The 16,680-nt window shown below is 39.8% G+C and overlaps 1 protein-coding gene and 1 long non-coding RNA gene across 9 annotated transcripts; one reads left to right on the top strand and one right to left on the bottom strand.

Moving 5' to 3' along the window:
* The first annotated feature begins 1,163 nt into the window (after positions 1-1,163).
* Positions 1,164-2,803, top strand: LOC131251503 (uncharacterized). The gene is made up of 2 exons (XR_009173901.1): positions 1,164-1,295; positions 2,163-2,803. It is a non-coding gene; the product is annotated as an uncharacterized LOC131251503 (long non-coding RNA).
* An 828-nt stretch (positions 2,804-3,631) lies between these two features.
* LOC131251502 (uncharacterized) lies at positions 3,632-11,367 on the bottom strand. 8 transcript variants are annotated; one of them, XM_058252254.1, is made up of 7 exons: positions 11,267-11,364; positions 10,005-10,188; positions 8,289-8,459; positions 7,486-7,575; positions 4,250-4,499; positions 4,044-4,145; positions 3,632-3,964 (listed from the first exon to the last, which is right to left on the bottom strand). In XM_058252254.1, the coding sequence occupies exons 2-6, from the start codon at positions 10,176-10,178 to the stop codon at positions 4,075-4,077; spliced, it is 756 nt and encodes a 251-aa protein (XP_058108237.1). In that variant the 5' UTR covers positions 10,179-10,188; positions 11,267-11,364; the 3' UTR covers positions 3,632-3,964; positions 4,044-4,074. The 8 variants fall into 8 exon arrangements, with proteins under 8 accessions (XP_058108237.1, XP_058108238.1, XP_058108239.1 ...); XM_058252255.1 differs by having other exon boundaries at positions 4,044-4,108; XM_058252256.1 differs by having other exon boundaries at positions 4,380-4,499.
* Between the last annotated feature and the right edge of the window lie 5,313 nt (positions 11,368-16,680).

The raw sequence follows: 16,680 nt of genomic DNA, 5'->3' as shown, positions 1-16,680 counted from the left end.
GACCATGCTATGCGTACTTGAGGAGTCATCTTCTAAAAAAATTAGAAAAAAGAAAAAAAAAAGAAAGAATTTTTACCACAAAATTCATTCTTCAAGAGTGAGAATTTTATGAAATAATGACGACTAAGAATTAAAAAACACACGGATGAAATTTAAAAAATTACACCCATTTGTTTTTCTTAAAAAATGATGAAGTTGAGAATTGTGGGGCACATGTATGTATATGACATCGAACGTGTCCCACGGCTGAATCCTATTCGAAGATCAGACAAATGAAAATTCCGGCAGATCCAACCAAACAGTGGAACACACCATTGAAAATAATATCCACTGCCCAAAAATATCCAAATTGAGGTGTAGCTCATCTGATGATTGGATCCACCAGACCTTTTTGTTCCAGAGATGATCTTGATGTTATTTTTGGCTATAGACCGTAAATGGTAGGGGCCACCAGATGTACAGCCTGGATCCTGCACATGTGTAACACACGTATGGAAACAAGAGTGCTTGTTGACTGAGATAAGATAAATAGCACCAAATCGTTCCCATTAGAAATCCCATCTAGTCAAAGTCAACCCAGCACTCTAGCAGTTTGGAGCCTCTCTCTCTCTCTCTCTCTCTCTCTCAAAACATGATGCAGGGAAAGCTGTTGCTCCTACTCTTCGTGGCAGCAGCAGCAGCAGCTGAAGAAGGGAAGTTACAATTCTTCCACTGACCCCAGCATTTCAACACAATTACAGAATTACCCTGCCTAACAAGCCACCTTCTCCACAGATCTACACCAAAATGCTGGCTTTGAATCACCACCGTTAAACGTAACGGCAAACTCCACTACACCATTCGTGCTCTCGACACAAACCAACCCCATACCTGGCTGGACCTTTAGCAGGACGGTCCGGTATGTTACAGCGGGCCCCAACATGTCATTGCCAGGAAATGGCCACACCATACAGCTGGGCACTGATGGGAAAATAAAACAGACCTTTAGAGCTAATGGAACAGCGATGGATTATGTACTTACCTTCACGCTCGCTCCAGGAGGCGCCAACTGTTCTACGTCTACCACCATGAATGAGTCCGCTCTGGGTAGATCATCACTGGTCGCACTGGAACAGCGGTATGGAAGCAAGGAGTGGGAGAGCCATGCTTGCTACCTGGGAAGGTGGGGTGCCAACAGCGGACCAATCAATCTCAACCTTCCTAGCCAACCGAATGAAGCCGGCCCGATATCACATGTGGGCCCGTGGTCGACACGTTTATTCTCAAGGCGATCGGGATGCCAGTTGAAATCCAAGGTGAGTTGTTCTCTCCCACTTGGAGAGAGTTATTTGATGGTTTAGATGAAATAATGGGCAGTGATTTGATAAGCCTATGCCGGTCTCCATGGCGTGTGGGCTCCATTGAAGATAACCCCATGCAAACATCAAGCCAATCATCTCATGTGGTGGGCTGCACTGTATCTAGAAGCACAGAATGCTGGCAATTTCTTAAGATGTAAATGTAAGGCCCACCTGATGGATGGAGATGCCTGATAATTGGTCAAGACACACAAGCCTATTGCTCTATTTTCATCAGTGAAGAAGGAAAAGAAAATGAGCTATATTATGTTGGTACTAAATGAAAATTTGGAAAAGGGGTGTCTCCAGGGAATCCCAGCTATACCTGCTACATATGCCAGTTTGGTTGGAGCAAGATCGAAGCAGTCCATGGATCTGACCATGCTCAAGCTGTTCCATTTTTCAGGTGGGCTACAATGTTAGAAGCAGTTCAATGGTCTATAAAACATATGAAGAAGCATTTTCAAGCCATCAATTTATTTCTAAACTGCGGATAAGCCTGATTTTTAGGCCAAGGCATCTTCAGAGTGGGCTGTAGATGTGCTGTCTTGTGCAGGTTTGTGGGCTGTAGCTTTCTTTCTCATTTGGTAATACCAGAGCACAAAGTAGTACATCTTCTTACCCCAAAAAAAAGGGGGTGTATCTATCAAAGAGTAGCTCCCCAAAACGGGGGCAAAAAACAAACAAACAAAGACCAGTAACCAGGCTATCAAAACATGTTATTCTCTAGTGAATATAGAATCTCTTCACATCCCCAATCATTTCCAATTTTAGTATTTTCTGCTGCTGCTCTCCTAACAGATGATCCAATAGTCAAAATTCCAGACAACTTGCTGATAAACGGTTGATTCGAGGTGGGGCCAGCTTTTGTGACTAACTCCACTGAGGGCATTCTACTGGAAGAAGACAGATTTCACTCAATCTGCATTACAACAGTGGTCTGTGATGGGAATAGTGAAATATATAGACTTCCAAACACTTCTTAGTCCCAAAAGGCAATGCTGCAATCGAGATCGTCTCAGGCGATATCTCCGGGATCTGAACAACAGTGGTGCTCAAGAAGGGTTCTACCTACAACTTGGAGTTTGTGATGGCTGACACCAACAATTCATGCACAGGCAATTTCATAGTAGAAGCCCAAGGAGGCCCATCTGCTCAAAACTTCACATTACAAAGCAATGGCACGGGCACTACCCAAAAATTCTCTATGTTGCTCAAAGCAGATTCAAATACAACTCCTATCAGTTTCCCTAGTTTCACTCAGGAGCAGACAAAGGATTTCGCATTTTGCGGCCCTGTGATTGATGATGTGGTTCTTCGCGCTACTTCATGTGGATCGTTATCCGGTGTCAAGAGTGGGGTTCTGTTTTCTTGTATTGTTTTCATTGTGAGTGCCCTAAATATAATTGGGTGAAGCAACTGTTTGTTTCAATAATAATTCAGCTGCCAGTGAGGCATTATTCTAATACGAAGTTGGCATTTTAAGTTCCTAAAATCAGTGTTTGGCCATCCACTCCTATTTTGCAGGATGCGTTTGGATGCACCATTGTATTGAATTGCAATAATCAGTTCAATCAAAGGAGTACACTCCGAATTGCCATTATTTACTTTCAAGTTGGACTTGAAAAATAATGCGTCCGCAATTTGATGGCCGCTTTGTCCATTATGAATACAAAGGACGGTAATTGCAATGTGGTCATTTCCTCTCTATTGAATTAGTTAGTACAATTCAATCCAACAGTGCACCAAGATGCAACCCCAGAGATTACTATTCTACCAATTTTCATGACTGAATATGATGTTGCTTATTTTTGTTGCAATTTTCATAAAAATATCATCAGCAGAGTTCGAAGAATCAACAGAGAATGGCTGTTTGCGAGCATTTGATTTACAGGAGAGTTTGCAATGCAGGACGCTGGAATGAGAATGGTATGTGCTGCCAATTGAGCTCAAGAACAGTATGCCTGTGGGTTTTTGCTCGACAAGGGGATAATGTGAGCATTTCCAAGTCCACAGGCACTTCTCCACGCACCACCTGCAGCTACATGTGTGTTTGACATCCTAGCCGACCATCAGATGGGCCCACTGTGTCTGATGACTAGCCCATAAAATTAGAATGGTCCACTTATCAGAAGGCCAACTTGTACACTGAAACAATCCATTGTTTTTATTTGCCCATCTGCTGAGCAAAATGGCCTATGTTTGGGCCAATACATCTCCACAAGGGCGCCCGCTTGATGCACAGCCTGGTTCTCCCATACATGACAGGTTGGCATGTGTGGGATTAGCAAAGCTCAGGGTAACGATTTCATTAACAAAGGAGACGAGCCAAATACAACAAGTATAACCATAAACCAGTAGTGACTCGATTTGCAAATTTTTTAAATGATGCCATCACTATAAAATGGATCAAAATACAAATTCAGGAGCCCTCAATGATAATTGCTTTGGCATGCTATAATTGTCAACTGAATTGATGTTTCTTCTATAGCCCACTTGTAGAGCATGGCCTTCTATGGTTTTAAGAAAGCCAATCCAATCTAACCGTACCTTGCCAGTCATTTCATCTCAACATACAGCGTTCAACTTGTTTCTGGTCCTTGCAGATGTCCGTTTGATGTATCACCCTGAAACCATGCATCATAAGACAATGGCACGAATCAGATAATTGAACCTATCAAAGAGTTTTGCTGCCCTACATCCAACCTAAAAGTTGGTCCCATGTGTGAGCCCCCAGCTACTCATCCAGCAGGCCACAGAGCAGCTGTACCCTGGTTTGAAAAGAAGGCGGATCAACAAATCTAGTCCCTGAGTTTGAAGAAAAATGGACTATTAGAAAAAGAAATGCAACCAACCACCCACAATAAACACAAAATCCAGCAATTAGGGCTGTCCATTCCAAACTGTCTTACTTCTGGCATTGAGAGCAGAGCCCACCTGATGAGTGGCTAGGATCTCAGACATGGTGGGGCCCACCTGCTGGCATCTAGGATTAGCAAACCTCACTAACTTTTCCACCACATTATCAGTGACAATACTTACAGTATTAGACAATTGATTCCTTATATAGTGCAAGGACCTGAGCATTGTTTCCATTGTATCTTTTGCCAATTGGAATTTGACCTCTGTTTCCCCTGATAAAGACTGTGTATCATCTTGAAGCTGCACAAATGCCCTCACAATAAATACAAATGACCAACAGTGTATTAATAAACTTAGTTGTGGTCATGAGTATGATGACTCAAGACCAGAAGGCTTGGACATATTAATTGCATATGGTGCATGCTTCACATACTGGATCGAGTCGAGTCATGATGTTTGCAATTTCAATCCAATCCCAATGTGAGCTCAAACTATATCATATGTTATTCTCAAGGTGTCCCGTATCGGTATCGGTTGGCGTAACGGTACCCTCCGAAACCGATAATGGGGATTCATCCCACATGTGGGCCCCTTTTTTTTTGAAAAAAATATAAAAAATATTGAAGGGACGACAAACATAGAAATTTTGAAAAAAAATTAAATTTTAGTTCACCCATTTATACATAGTTTTTCTTAATTTTTTTAACCGCTCAAGTAATTTGACTACAAAATTCATTATTTAATTTTTTTAAAATGTAATTTATATACTTAACAATTGGATATAATATCCCTATATTTTTAAAAAAATAAATTAAATTCGAATGAATAATGTCTTCAATTTGCTGACTTGGAGGACCAATTTATTTTCCAAATTAGCCTCAAATTCATTCAATTTTTATTTTCCCACTTATAAATTGGTGGCATTTATTGGATGTGAATCATAAAAAATAAAATAAAACAAAAGGCCCTATTTTAAAAAAAAAATAAAATTAATAATTAAAATTATTTAAGTAATTTGATTTTGGTTTGCAATTACAGTCCATAATTTAATTGTCAAATTTTAAGAAAACCTGAAATTTTAGAGTTTTTCATAAGCAGTGGAGTGTAGCACACGAGTGTCAAATTTTTTGGGCCCCACCTTGAATGTGGGTCATTCCACACCGTCCATTCATTTTCCAAATAATTTTAAGGCATGAGCCCAAAAATGAGGCCATCATGATGTGTATTGCATAAGAAACAACAATAATTAAATGTTCACCGTTAAAAATTTATTAGGGTAGAAAATTTTAACCATGAATGGGTTTTCCCTTTATAGCAATGGCCCAAATAAGTTAGAAAAATAAACGGTACGGTGGACTTTAAGAAAATTTTAATGGCAATCTCCACCATTTTCCATGGTGTGGTCCACCTAAGATTTGAAAAATTTAATTTTTTAAAACAAAAATGTTAAAAGGTAAAAAAAATGGACTAGATTAAAAATAAGGAAAAAATGATAATTGGAAAATAAAAATCCCTTTTACCATTTTGATTTATTTTTAAAAAATAATTTTTGTATTTTTGGTAGAGACGGGGTTTCTCCATGTTGGTCCTTCAAAATTCCTTTGACTGTTATAGGGAATAAAATAAAAAAATACTAATAATAATTGCATATGCATTAAAACATTTTAATTTTGACATTCCTAAAAAAAGAGGGGAAAAAAAAGGGGGGGAAAAGAAAAGGGGAAAAAAAAGGTTTTAAGAAAATTGAAAGAGGGGAAAAAGGGAGGAAAGGAAGAAGAAAAAAAAAGAAAAGAAAAAAAAGGGGGAGAAAAAAGAAAATATAGGGCTGGGTTTCAAAGGTGGGGCCCAACCCTTGGTCTGGGATTTTGAAATATAAAAATTTTTATTATTTATTAAAAAAACAACAAAAAATTAAAGTGAAAAAAAAAAAAGATATTGTCCAGATGATCTCTGGATATAAGTCATTTTTGGGCGGTGCTCTAAAATGATCTCCGAAAATAGACGAACGGTGTAGATGTAATAAATACATCACCGTGGAGCCCATATAACTTTGATCTCCTTTGAACCGTTCGTACAACTCGGAGCTCGAGGAGAGCGCTCGTCTTTGCGTGACACGTTCCTACATCAGTATTAAAAAAAAAAAAGGGCAGAGAGGGAAACGAAAAGAAAAAAAGAGGGAAGGAAGAGAAAAGAAAAAAAGAGGGAAAGGGGAAGAGAAGAGATTGAGAGAGAGAGAGAGTGAGAGAGAGAGAGGAAGAAGAAGAAGAAGAAGAGGAAGAAGCAGCTGCAGCCGTAGCCAAGAAGAATAAGAAGAAGAAGAAGAAGAAGAAGAATAAGAAAGAGAAGAAGAACAAGAAAATAAAGGAAAAAATGGTGAGTTTTTTTTTTTTTAGGGCCCGTTACAGCCGTTACGGTTCCGTAACGGGTCCCACCGTTACCGTTACGTATCGGCCGTTACGGCCGATACGTAACCGATTTGGGATACCCTGGTTATTCTATGATTTTTTTTTTATACGTATTGTATTAAAATTTACAGTTTTAGTCTTGTATTATTTATCTAGAGTAAGACCAAAAATAAGTAGTTGTTAAAATGTTTTTTTACCTTTTTTTTTTTTTTTGAATCATAAATCATCATCATCTTAGGCCCTACCATTCCTATCTTAGGTCCTATCCTCGGTGAGTGAACAAGCCTTCATATTTCTTCTCAGTTCTCACCAACTCAATCAAAATCCTTTCAGATCTTCCCCTCATCCTCCTTTCAGGACCTTCAACCCTAGTCAAGGTTCCTTTCCTTATCAAGGCCACCTCCGGTTTTCTTAGCACATGACCTAACTGTTTCAACTAGCCATCCATCATTTTAGCTCCCATCAGGGCCACTCTTTGATATAAATATTTTTTTAAAAAAAATGGTATCACTATCACTAGACAATTAGGCATAGACTTTGACTGCAACCTGAAATAAATTGGTTAATTTAATAAATCACCAAATGCGGATGGGAGCATGTCTCCACAGCTCCGGATGAGATTGGGATTATGACAGGTCTGACCCTTATCTCTATGTAATTCTCAATGGGCCTAGCCATTCTATTCACATCCTCATTCTGGAGCAGATTTCACAAACAGGAGACTTTAGTGCATCCTGCCATGATGTGCCATCGCATATTCCGGATGTGCCAAATGTCCCCAATTCTGCAAAATGGGCATTGCCCACACAAGCCCCATATGGACCCATATCATTCTGTGGTATATCGACATTGGCACCAAGTAAAATAAATTGTTTGAATACCTTCAAATTAATAACCGCAACATGATCTGTGGATTCTGCATCATGGTTTGCCATATTCCATGTCATTGCCTTCAAACGGGGCAAAGAAACCTGAAAAGGTTTCATAAGAAAAAAGAAAAGGAAAAAAAAGCAGCAGTTTAGCTCACAGTATCATACAAATCGATCGATATGATGTCAATACTTTTTTTATAAGCCAAAAAAAAACCTCCTGAATTGCTTCTTTGGTTTTGTATCCATACATCCATAAAATCTAATGATCACAAAAGTTGATAGACATGATAGAAATAAACTAAGGGTTCCTCTGAGTGAATTGCTCAAATCATGAGGCATAAGTTGTGGCAACTTGTCCATGCTACATATGGCATACCTGCACATCAATCCAAATAGTGGGCCACATTGTGGGCAAAGCATTGCCTGAAAATCAGGCTGATCAGACAAATCATAACCATCAGATTGGCAGCCATTAAATTCACGCTTACAAATAAAATGGTCAATGGTCCAAATACCGTAGTCGAACAAAGATGGTTAAGAACATTGGTCAGTGCGACTTCAAGCTATGATCCACTTTGGTGGTCTGGATTTGCATGCATTGAATGCCATGTTTATCATGGATGATATGCTGCAACTCAGTAATTAGTGGCAAACACATATTGTAGTGTAACCCAAACACCCACTATGGTAGAGGGATTGAAGAAACTAAGAGCTCGGAAACTCTATTGATGGATTTGACCAATCTCATGAAGCTCCTCATTACAGAAATAATCGAAGGGTTGAAACTCAGAAACAGTAACGAAATGACAAACCTGGTCCTTGAGTGCATCATCTCGCCACTCCCGCTGAAACTTTTGCAACAAAAGGGTAAGCAATCTTTGTAATTCAGGTGAGACCTCTTGAGGAAACAGCTTATGAATCTCATCCTTGCTAAAATTTTCGTACACACACCTTCGCATTAGTATGCGAAGGCACACCAAGAGCTGCAAATTAAAAATGTAAATGAACAATGGTACATAATGGAATTGCAAAGTCAAGCATAAATTAGCATCCTTGAATCAGAATGAGAAAGAATTCATCCCTTGACATGCCTAAAGAAGGATTGGGTATGTGCAATTTAACGGGACGTTTAGGTAATTTAAGCATTTATAGATTTTTGGTGTATTTTTTAACATTTGCTCAGGTTTTTAGTACTTTGGGTATCATGGTTTTAGAGTTGTTGTTGACACGTGTTGAGTTGCCAATAGGCCTCCTTTGACTAAGAGATTGCAATCTTGACTCACCACTACTTTTAACCTGTTATGAAACAAGATTCTAAAAACACTTCTTCTTTGTGTTGCAGCAAATCCGAGCAGGGTAATCCAAGACATTTTGAGCCTGTTCAAGGATATAAGAGCAACAACCCTGTGTACTGGGATTTTAAAAAATAATAATAATAATAATAATAATAATAATTAAAAAAAAAAAAAACAAACAAACAAAGAAAATGTGAGTGCACACACACAACATCAAGCCATAGCTTACCTTCCTGCTCGTAAATAATCCCATCATGAAGGCGATGCCCAGCCTCAATATCTCATGGCAGATGGCACCCTCTCAAGTTGGTCATTGGCTGTATAATTGCTTGCTTTAATAGGATTGTAAGTAGACTCTAGACCTATTTTGATACAGAGAATCCAATATATGGAAATTGAAAACCCCTGTGGAATTCTTGGGAAATGGATAACTGTGGAATCCAACAACAATTCCTTTGTTTGGTTATGGGTGTTCTTTTTAATGGAAATGTTAAAATGTGAACATTCAAACAGCAAGAGCTGTCTCATGTAACAGTGGAAATCTACCAAAAATAAATAAATAAAAATTGAAAGGTGAATACACACGCACCACATGTGGTTCTCAAACCCATGACCTCAAGAGTAGAAACACAGTGGAAATCTACAAATAACAGGTTTTCTTTGGGAAATAATCGATTTCCCCCTTGTTTTGGATTCTAAAGCAGAGAAAAGAGGAATTCATATTCTTTTCGACGATTTTGTCTCCAAAGAAACAGACCTTTACAGAATATTTGAAGGAGAATCCATACATTAGAAAGGATTTGAATCTGAAAAGTCAGACATTTAGGTCTGTGGAAAACATCCATGTCCTACGACCAGGTGAAGTGTATGTTTTCGAGTCATTTCCTTGCTCATCCAACTTCATTGTGACCTTATAATTTCTTCTTTTCTTTTTCTTTTTGGAGGATATAACAAGAGATGATGGGGAATCATCTCAAGACAGAAAATCCCTATTACAGTCATGGATATTTTTAAGCCATTGGTTATTGAATTTACATTTTGAAATTATACCAGAGAAACCATGGAAAAAATAAAATAAAATAAAATCTGTATGTACAGAAACAAACAACACCATCATGTTTAAGAGAAGCTCATTTATTTAGAGAAACACCCAGAGCAGAATATTGATGTGGGTGTTCAGAAACAGAGAGATTGAGGAGAAGAAGAAAAAGGGGTGGAATATGGTGTCCGTACGGGGTCGAGGTCGGAGTCAGTTGGGAGCTGAAGCATATCACGGATGATATCTCTGTCAGCGGAGTCGAGGCCAGTGGTGCGAGTGCGCCACAGTGCTTGGAGAATGTACTCCACAGATTCCTTTGAATTCGATCTCACCAACAGCGGAAGATGCCCCCACATCGATTCATCCATTGCCCTATGACTGCCAATAATGATTAATTAAAATTTTTATAATAACAATAATAATTTTAAAAAAAAACCACCATAAGAGAGCTTTGCTCATTCGGATGCAGATTCATTGGTTAAAACCCGGTGCCCCTCCCAGCCACTAGAAGTTTCTGTAGTCGAAGTATGTGGGGTCCACCGAGGGGGGTGTATCCCTGACTGTGAGGCCCATCTTGATGTATTTGCTTTACATCCACCCCAGCCACTAGAAGTTTCTGTAGTCGAAGTATGTGGGGTCCACCGAGGGGGGTGTATCCCTGACTGTGAGGCCCATCTTGATGTATTTGCTTTACATCCACCCCGTCCTTCCGTTTTGACATATCATTTTAGGTCATGATACCAAAAATACTCCCCATTAGTTTCTCAACCTTACAATTGAAGGGGACTCAAAAAAATCAGGCAGAATCAAAATTCATGTGGGCCACATGACATCAAACAATGTAGATTGAATGCCTGAGATTTCTTTCACTTCAAATAACTAATTGCATGGGTAAAAATGTCCATTTGCTCCTCTCGGCTCTCATTTTATGCATTAAAGATATTAGTTAGGTTTTTAACACCATCAATGAGGAAACCTAGTGTTTTTTTTTTGTTTTTTTTTTTACTTATATAAATCAAGGCCCTTGATTTGGAGTGTGATTTCTAAGCACTATTGTAGGAACATAAGCCAGGAATGGTCAGTGTGACTGAACCATGCACCACACTTGTAGGAACCTAAGCCAGGAATCATCTAATGCCTCCCTTCTCCGTCTGTCTTTGCAAATTCTTAATCAGGTGGTGGAGACGAGCTAAAACAATTCAACAGTCTAGATAGATGAATGGTGGGTCCCACATCAAGGAACATGGGGCCAAGGATCATATGCTTGCTCCCTTTCTCAATCTCTTTGCAAATTGTCAATACTGCAGCAGAGAAATGTTGGTGACACACATGTGAGATCCAGATCAATCATCAGGTGGGTCCCGCTGTGAACATACCCTGGCACTAGATCTAGTAAATCCCCACCATAACCAGTGAAAAAAAAAAAAAACCTCGCAAAGCGTAGAGATCGAGATACCTGATGGGTTATCGAGTTGCTGCGGCTGGAGAGAGCCCAAGGCAGCCGTGAGAGAGAGAGAGAGAGAGCGAGTGGGAAGAGATCGAGATAAAGAGGGAGAAAGCAGAGGGAGGGGGTTAGGGCGACAGAGAGACGAGGATAGGGATTTGGGTGAGAGAGGAACAGAGAGACGGAGGAGCCGATTTGGGCGAGACGGGAAGCGGACGGCGGACTAGCGTTCTGAGTAAACTTCGTGGGGCCCACCTTTATACATTAGATAAATCCACTCCGTCAATCCACTTTTAAAAATAATTTTAGGTTTAAAAATAATTTTAGGTCGTTAGACCAAAAATGAAGCATATCCAGCTATCAGATATCGATATCAAGTTAACCACACCACATGAAATCATTATTCCATTATTTTAATAGTCCGTGCTAGATAAGCCCATAATGATCTATGTGCTTTATCAACACTGTCTATCCATTTTTATACATCAATTTAAAAAGCCATGCTAAAAATGAGGTAGAAAAAAATCTCAGCTGGACCACACTATGGGAAAACAGTAGTGATTGAACATCTACCATTAAAAACCTCCCAAGGCCCTTCGTAATGTTTATTTCACATCCAACCTGTAGATTAGGTCATACAGACCTGGATGTAGGTGCAGGTTAAGTAATACAGACCTGGATGAAGGTAAAAAATAAATATCAACTTGATCCAGAACTTTTGTAGTCCCAAGAAGTTGTTAATGGTGAAAGTTCAATCAACACCCCGTGGCCCCCTTGAGATTTTGATATACCTCAGTTTTGGGTTTAGACATAGAATTATTTGGAAAAATGGATGGACGGCATGGATGAGACACATACATCATGTTCGAGTCCACGTAGCACCGACCATTAGCCATTGCCCCATAGCGCTGGAAACTTAGGTGGGCCCACCGTGATGTTTGTCAGGAATTCACTCTGTCCATCCATTTTGTGAGCTCATTTTAAGAAATTAGACCAAAAGTGTGCAGGATCAAAGATTCAAGTGGGCCCTACAAAAGGAAAAGGTAGTTAGGGAAGTTCCTACCGTTGAAACCTCTCTGGGTTCATCAGTGATGTTTGCATGCCATCTATACGGTTAATAACGTCATTCCTACTAGGATGAACTGAAAACACAAATATTAACATGATTCAAAACTTATGTGGCCCAATGAATATATCAACTGTGAACGTTTGATTATCACGTTTCCGACCCACTTGAGCATTGGATACAGCTCATTCTTTGCCTCGTATCCAAAAATGAATTCACAAAACGGATGGACAGGAGAGATTTCTCATCACAGTGGCCCACCTGGGTTCCCAGCGGAGGAACTTCGTGCGAAATCCCTTCTCAGGAAATCCGCGTACGTAACTGACGCTCCTCGGTTTCCGATATTACAAACGGTTAAAAGGAAATTAAATTTACATTGACCACAGTAGTGTATTTATCATATCTACACCGTTTATCCATTTGGTGAGATCATTTTAGATCTTGATTCTAAAAATGAGTAATTTAAGATTCAAGTGAACCACACCCCAAATGGCAATGGTGACAATGATTCTCACCATTAAAACATTAGTTGGGCCTGCTGTAACGTTTACTTACTAACCATTCCGTTCATAAGGTCACACATACCTAGATCAAGAGAAAAAACAAATATCATATTGATACAATAAGTCGGTGACCCCAAAAGGGTTTCAATGTCAGGCGTTCAATCCCTCACTGCTTACATTGTTGTACAGTTGACGTTTGGATCAGTCTTATTTTTGGGATCAAGCCTTAGCACTAACTCACCAAGTGGACGGACGGTTTGGATATAACTCATGCTTGAAGATGGGACCCACAGAACTTAGTAACGTCAACCCACAAAGTTAGGTTGAGCGTCAATTTACCTAATTTTTTGCCATAAAATGAGCTTTCAAAATGAATGAACGGTGTAGATAATTTATTAAAAAAAAAAAAAAAAACAAATACTGTAGTGGGCGTTATATTGCACTTCTCAGGCTAATATGATTGTTTCGCCGACGGTTTATTGTCATTAACTGATGGCTTTTAGCCGTCGGCGTCGCGGTCGGGAAACACATGCAGCCGTCCGCATTGATCCTTTTTTTGGTACTGTTCTCTTCACCCAAGTCCGTGAGGCCCTAAAAGCAGGTTGGAGCGTGTAGTGTGTCCGTACAGAATGGTTTAGTTTGAGAAAGGACCCACGGTTGGGGACGTGGTGATCCCCTGGTGTTCCCTATAGTGTGGTCCACATGAGATTTTGATAGGCCTTATTTTTGGGTCCCAGCACTAAAATGGCCTGGAGAAGAGGATGGACAGCGTGGATGCAACAAAAGATCTAAGGTGGGCCCCACGAGTGGCCCACCTGCTGGCTGCAGGAAGGGGGCAGCGCCCCTGACCCTCTATCCGTGGTGTGGGTAACCTAAGATTTGGATCTTCTTCGCTTTTAGGCCCAGGCACTAAAGTAAGGTGGCAAAGAGGATGGACGGTGCGAATGACACGTACACGTCATGCTGGGTCCCACGAGTGGGACCCCCTGTTCACGCCCAAGGGGATTCCGCCCTGCACGTCAGTGGGCAGGAGCGCCCAATATGTGATGCGCTTTTTGTTTTTCTACATTTTTTGTGTTTTCTGATGAATGGGACCACAATGAGGTGATCCGTTCCATTTATCTCGTCTTCCAGCTCGCCATGGACCCAAGAAGCCATGCCTTTGACGGGTCCCACTACACACACTCATAACAGTGGCCCTTTAAAAGTTTCAACAGCGGGTGTCATCATCATCACTGTTTTTCTATGCTGTGGCCCACACGAAATCTGGATCTGGTTAATATTTGGGCCAATTTCCTGAAATGATCTATCAAAATTGATGGACGGTGTGGATTCAACATATACATCATAACGGGCTTACAAAGTTTCAACAATGGTGTCATTATCACCACTATTTTCTATGGTGTGGCCCCTCGAACTCTGCATCTGACTCAAATTTGGGCTCATTGCCTGAAATGATCTAGAAAAATGATGGACGGTGTGTATTCAACATATAAATCATGGCGGGGTCACGAGTGGTGACCCCACCTCTCACGTGGACTAGGCAGAACCTGGGCGCTGGTTACTTCCGGACGCTGTGAGGTGCCAGTGTCCTCTAGTCTTCTTTTCTTTTTCTTTTTTCCTCAAGTGTGGTCCACGTGTGGACAATCCACCCCATCCATCAGGTTGGGTTGCCCATGGTGGGCCCAAAGAACTTCGGACCAAGCTGATTCTTGTATCTTCCATCATTCAGATATGTGCTTTTATCAATAGGTTAAATGATGAATCAATATCACAGTTGGCACACAAAAGTGGTTAATGCTGTCATAGCCTGCGGGGCAAGCTGTTTCACAGTGTGGCCCACTTGTGGGCTCCACAATGGTCCATAACATTAAATAAAAGGAGGGAAGAAAGAAGGAAGAGATTAGCCATTGGATTGGCCCCTACAATTATGGGGCCCTCCACACATAATTATCACATATATCAAGTGGGTCTCACCCTTATGGTATCTTGAAAAATGAAAGAAAGTTAAAGGGAGAGTCTGTCCTCCCGAGCACTCAATGATTATGAACAACAGAATTGGGCCGGATCGTCAATCAGATGGTTCGGATGGTGAAGCTCCTCTATTAAACATTCTCTATTAAACACTTCTCTTTCCCTTAAGTACTTTCAATTCTCTATCTTATCTCTCCATAATTTCTTCTCTTTCTCTCTAATCTCTTCTTTCTCTCTCTAATTTCTTCTCTCACTCTCATTTGCTAGGAAAATTGAAGAAATGAAAGGAGTTTGAGAGCTTTCATGGTAAAAAAAAAAAAAAAATTTGGATAGAGAGGAAATTATGAAAAGATGGAGGGGTAGAATGGAAAGAGGGAAAGAGAGAAAGGAGTGACTTAGCATGGGCAATGTTATGGGTGAGTAATGGGAGACATGGGATTGTTTGACAAATGAGAAGAGAGAGAGAGAGAGAGAGAGAGAGAGAGAGAGAGAGAGAGATGAGTGATGATGGGGTTGATTAATTGATTGGACTACATTGGGATTTGTGTAAGTGGGATTCGCGTCATGTGTGCATTGCGCGGTCCATCTTGAATTGCTCAAAAAACTACAACTTCCAATCTAGGTGTCGTAATAGAGCGTGTCATGTAGCATTGGAATCGCAACGCCTGCACAGTCGCCAAGGTACAAGTCTCAGGTCGTTGCAGTACTAAAACAGGGCGCTCGATCGATGCTCGCTAATTTGGTCCCTTTTTCGAGCATGTTGGCACTAGAAATGAAGCGTACAAAAGGTTAATTGAGAAGTCGATTTATGCACGGAAGAGCATTGAACAAGCATCTCAAGACGACAGATCAAAATTCAAAAGGAGCTCAATTTGACGAGTTGTCACTTGTAAGAGTCCACATACAATCTTTTCTTATATAAGATTAAGTGTAAGAATTTGTGACCTAAACTCGATAGGTTCATGTACCACACCAAAATTTCTATTTATAAATAGTTGAAAACTTTTCCTGAACCATTTAGGAACGATTTTCAACCATTCCTAAATTGGGCGTCACAAAAAATTAAGGACGGTTGAAAACCATCGCAAATTTTCAATATCGAAACGGTTCTAAATCTTTTAATTTTGGGAACAGTATTTTAAGAACGGTATTTTTCCTTATTTATGAATGCTTTTGAACCCTTCCTTATTTAGGAAGAGCCAGTAAATGCCGTGCAATTACTGGCGAAAGGCAGTAAATTATATATATTTTTTTCAATTGGAACTTACATTTTTTTAAATATTTGAAACCCAAAAAATGTTGCAGTACAATTTAAAATGAACATTAAACAAATATTGTATGACTTTACAATAAAAGATGTATAATATTTACAACAATAAGTTAAAAATTGTATAAATACATAAATAAAAAAAATCTTCCATGTGGTCTACTCCTAGCTCAGCTAATACAACTATCTCAAGCCTCTTTGTCCACATCATTTCCACCAAGCAGCATTGGTACCCATCTACAACAGTCACTGCCAAAGTCTCAATCTTCAAGTTTAAGAGAACAACCATGTGAAGAGGTAAGTCAAACAAGACTGTAGATTTTAAAATGCATGTTTTTAGTTCCCACGAATAAACAAGACAAATGAATAGTTGCCTGAGTATGTTATTTATTGAATGTATACTATATCAAAGCAACTAAAGGCCTACATATAAAGCACATAAAAGGAATTAGGAAATGAAAAAAGGACAAAACATACATAGAATCCTCATTTTTTTTTCTTTTTCTTTATGTTTCTTAAAGGAATCCATATCTGAACATACAACATCAGCCAAATATCTAGCCCAGCCAAGACAATGCAAGCATAATGATCCACTCTGCAACTGATGTTTCACTTG

This window comes from Magnolia sinica, chromosome 7 (genome assembly GCF_029962835.1).
Source record: "Magnolia sinica isolate HGM2019 chromosome 7, MsV1, whole genome shotgun sequence".
Taxonomy (NCBI): Eukaryota; Viridiplantae; Streptophyta; class Magnoliopsida; order Magnoliales; family Magnoliaceae; genus Magnolia; species Magnolia sinica.
The sequence above is the reverse complement of the archived record's forward strand: the minus strand, read 5'-3'. Positions and strand labels throughout refer to the sequence as shown.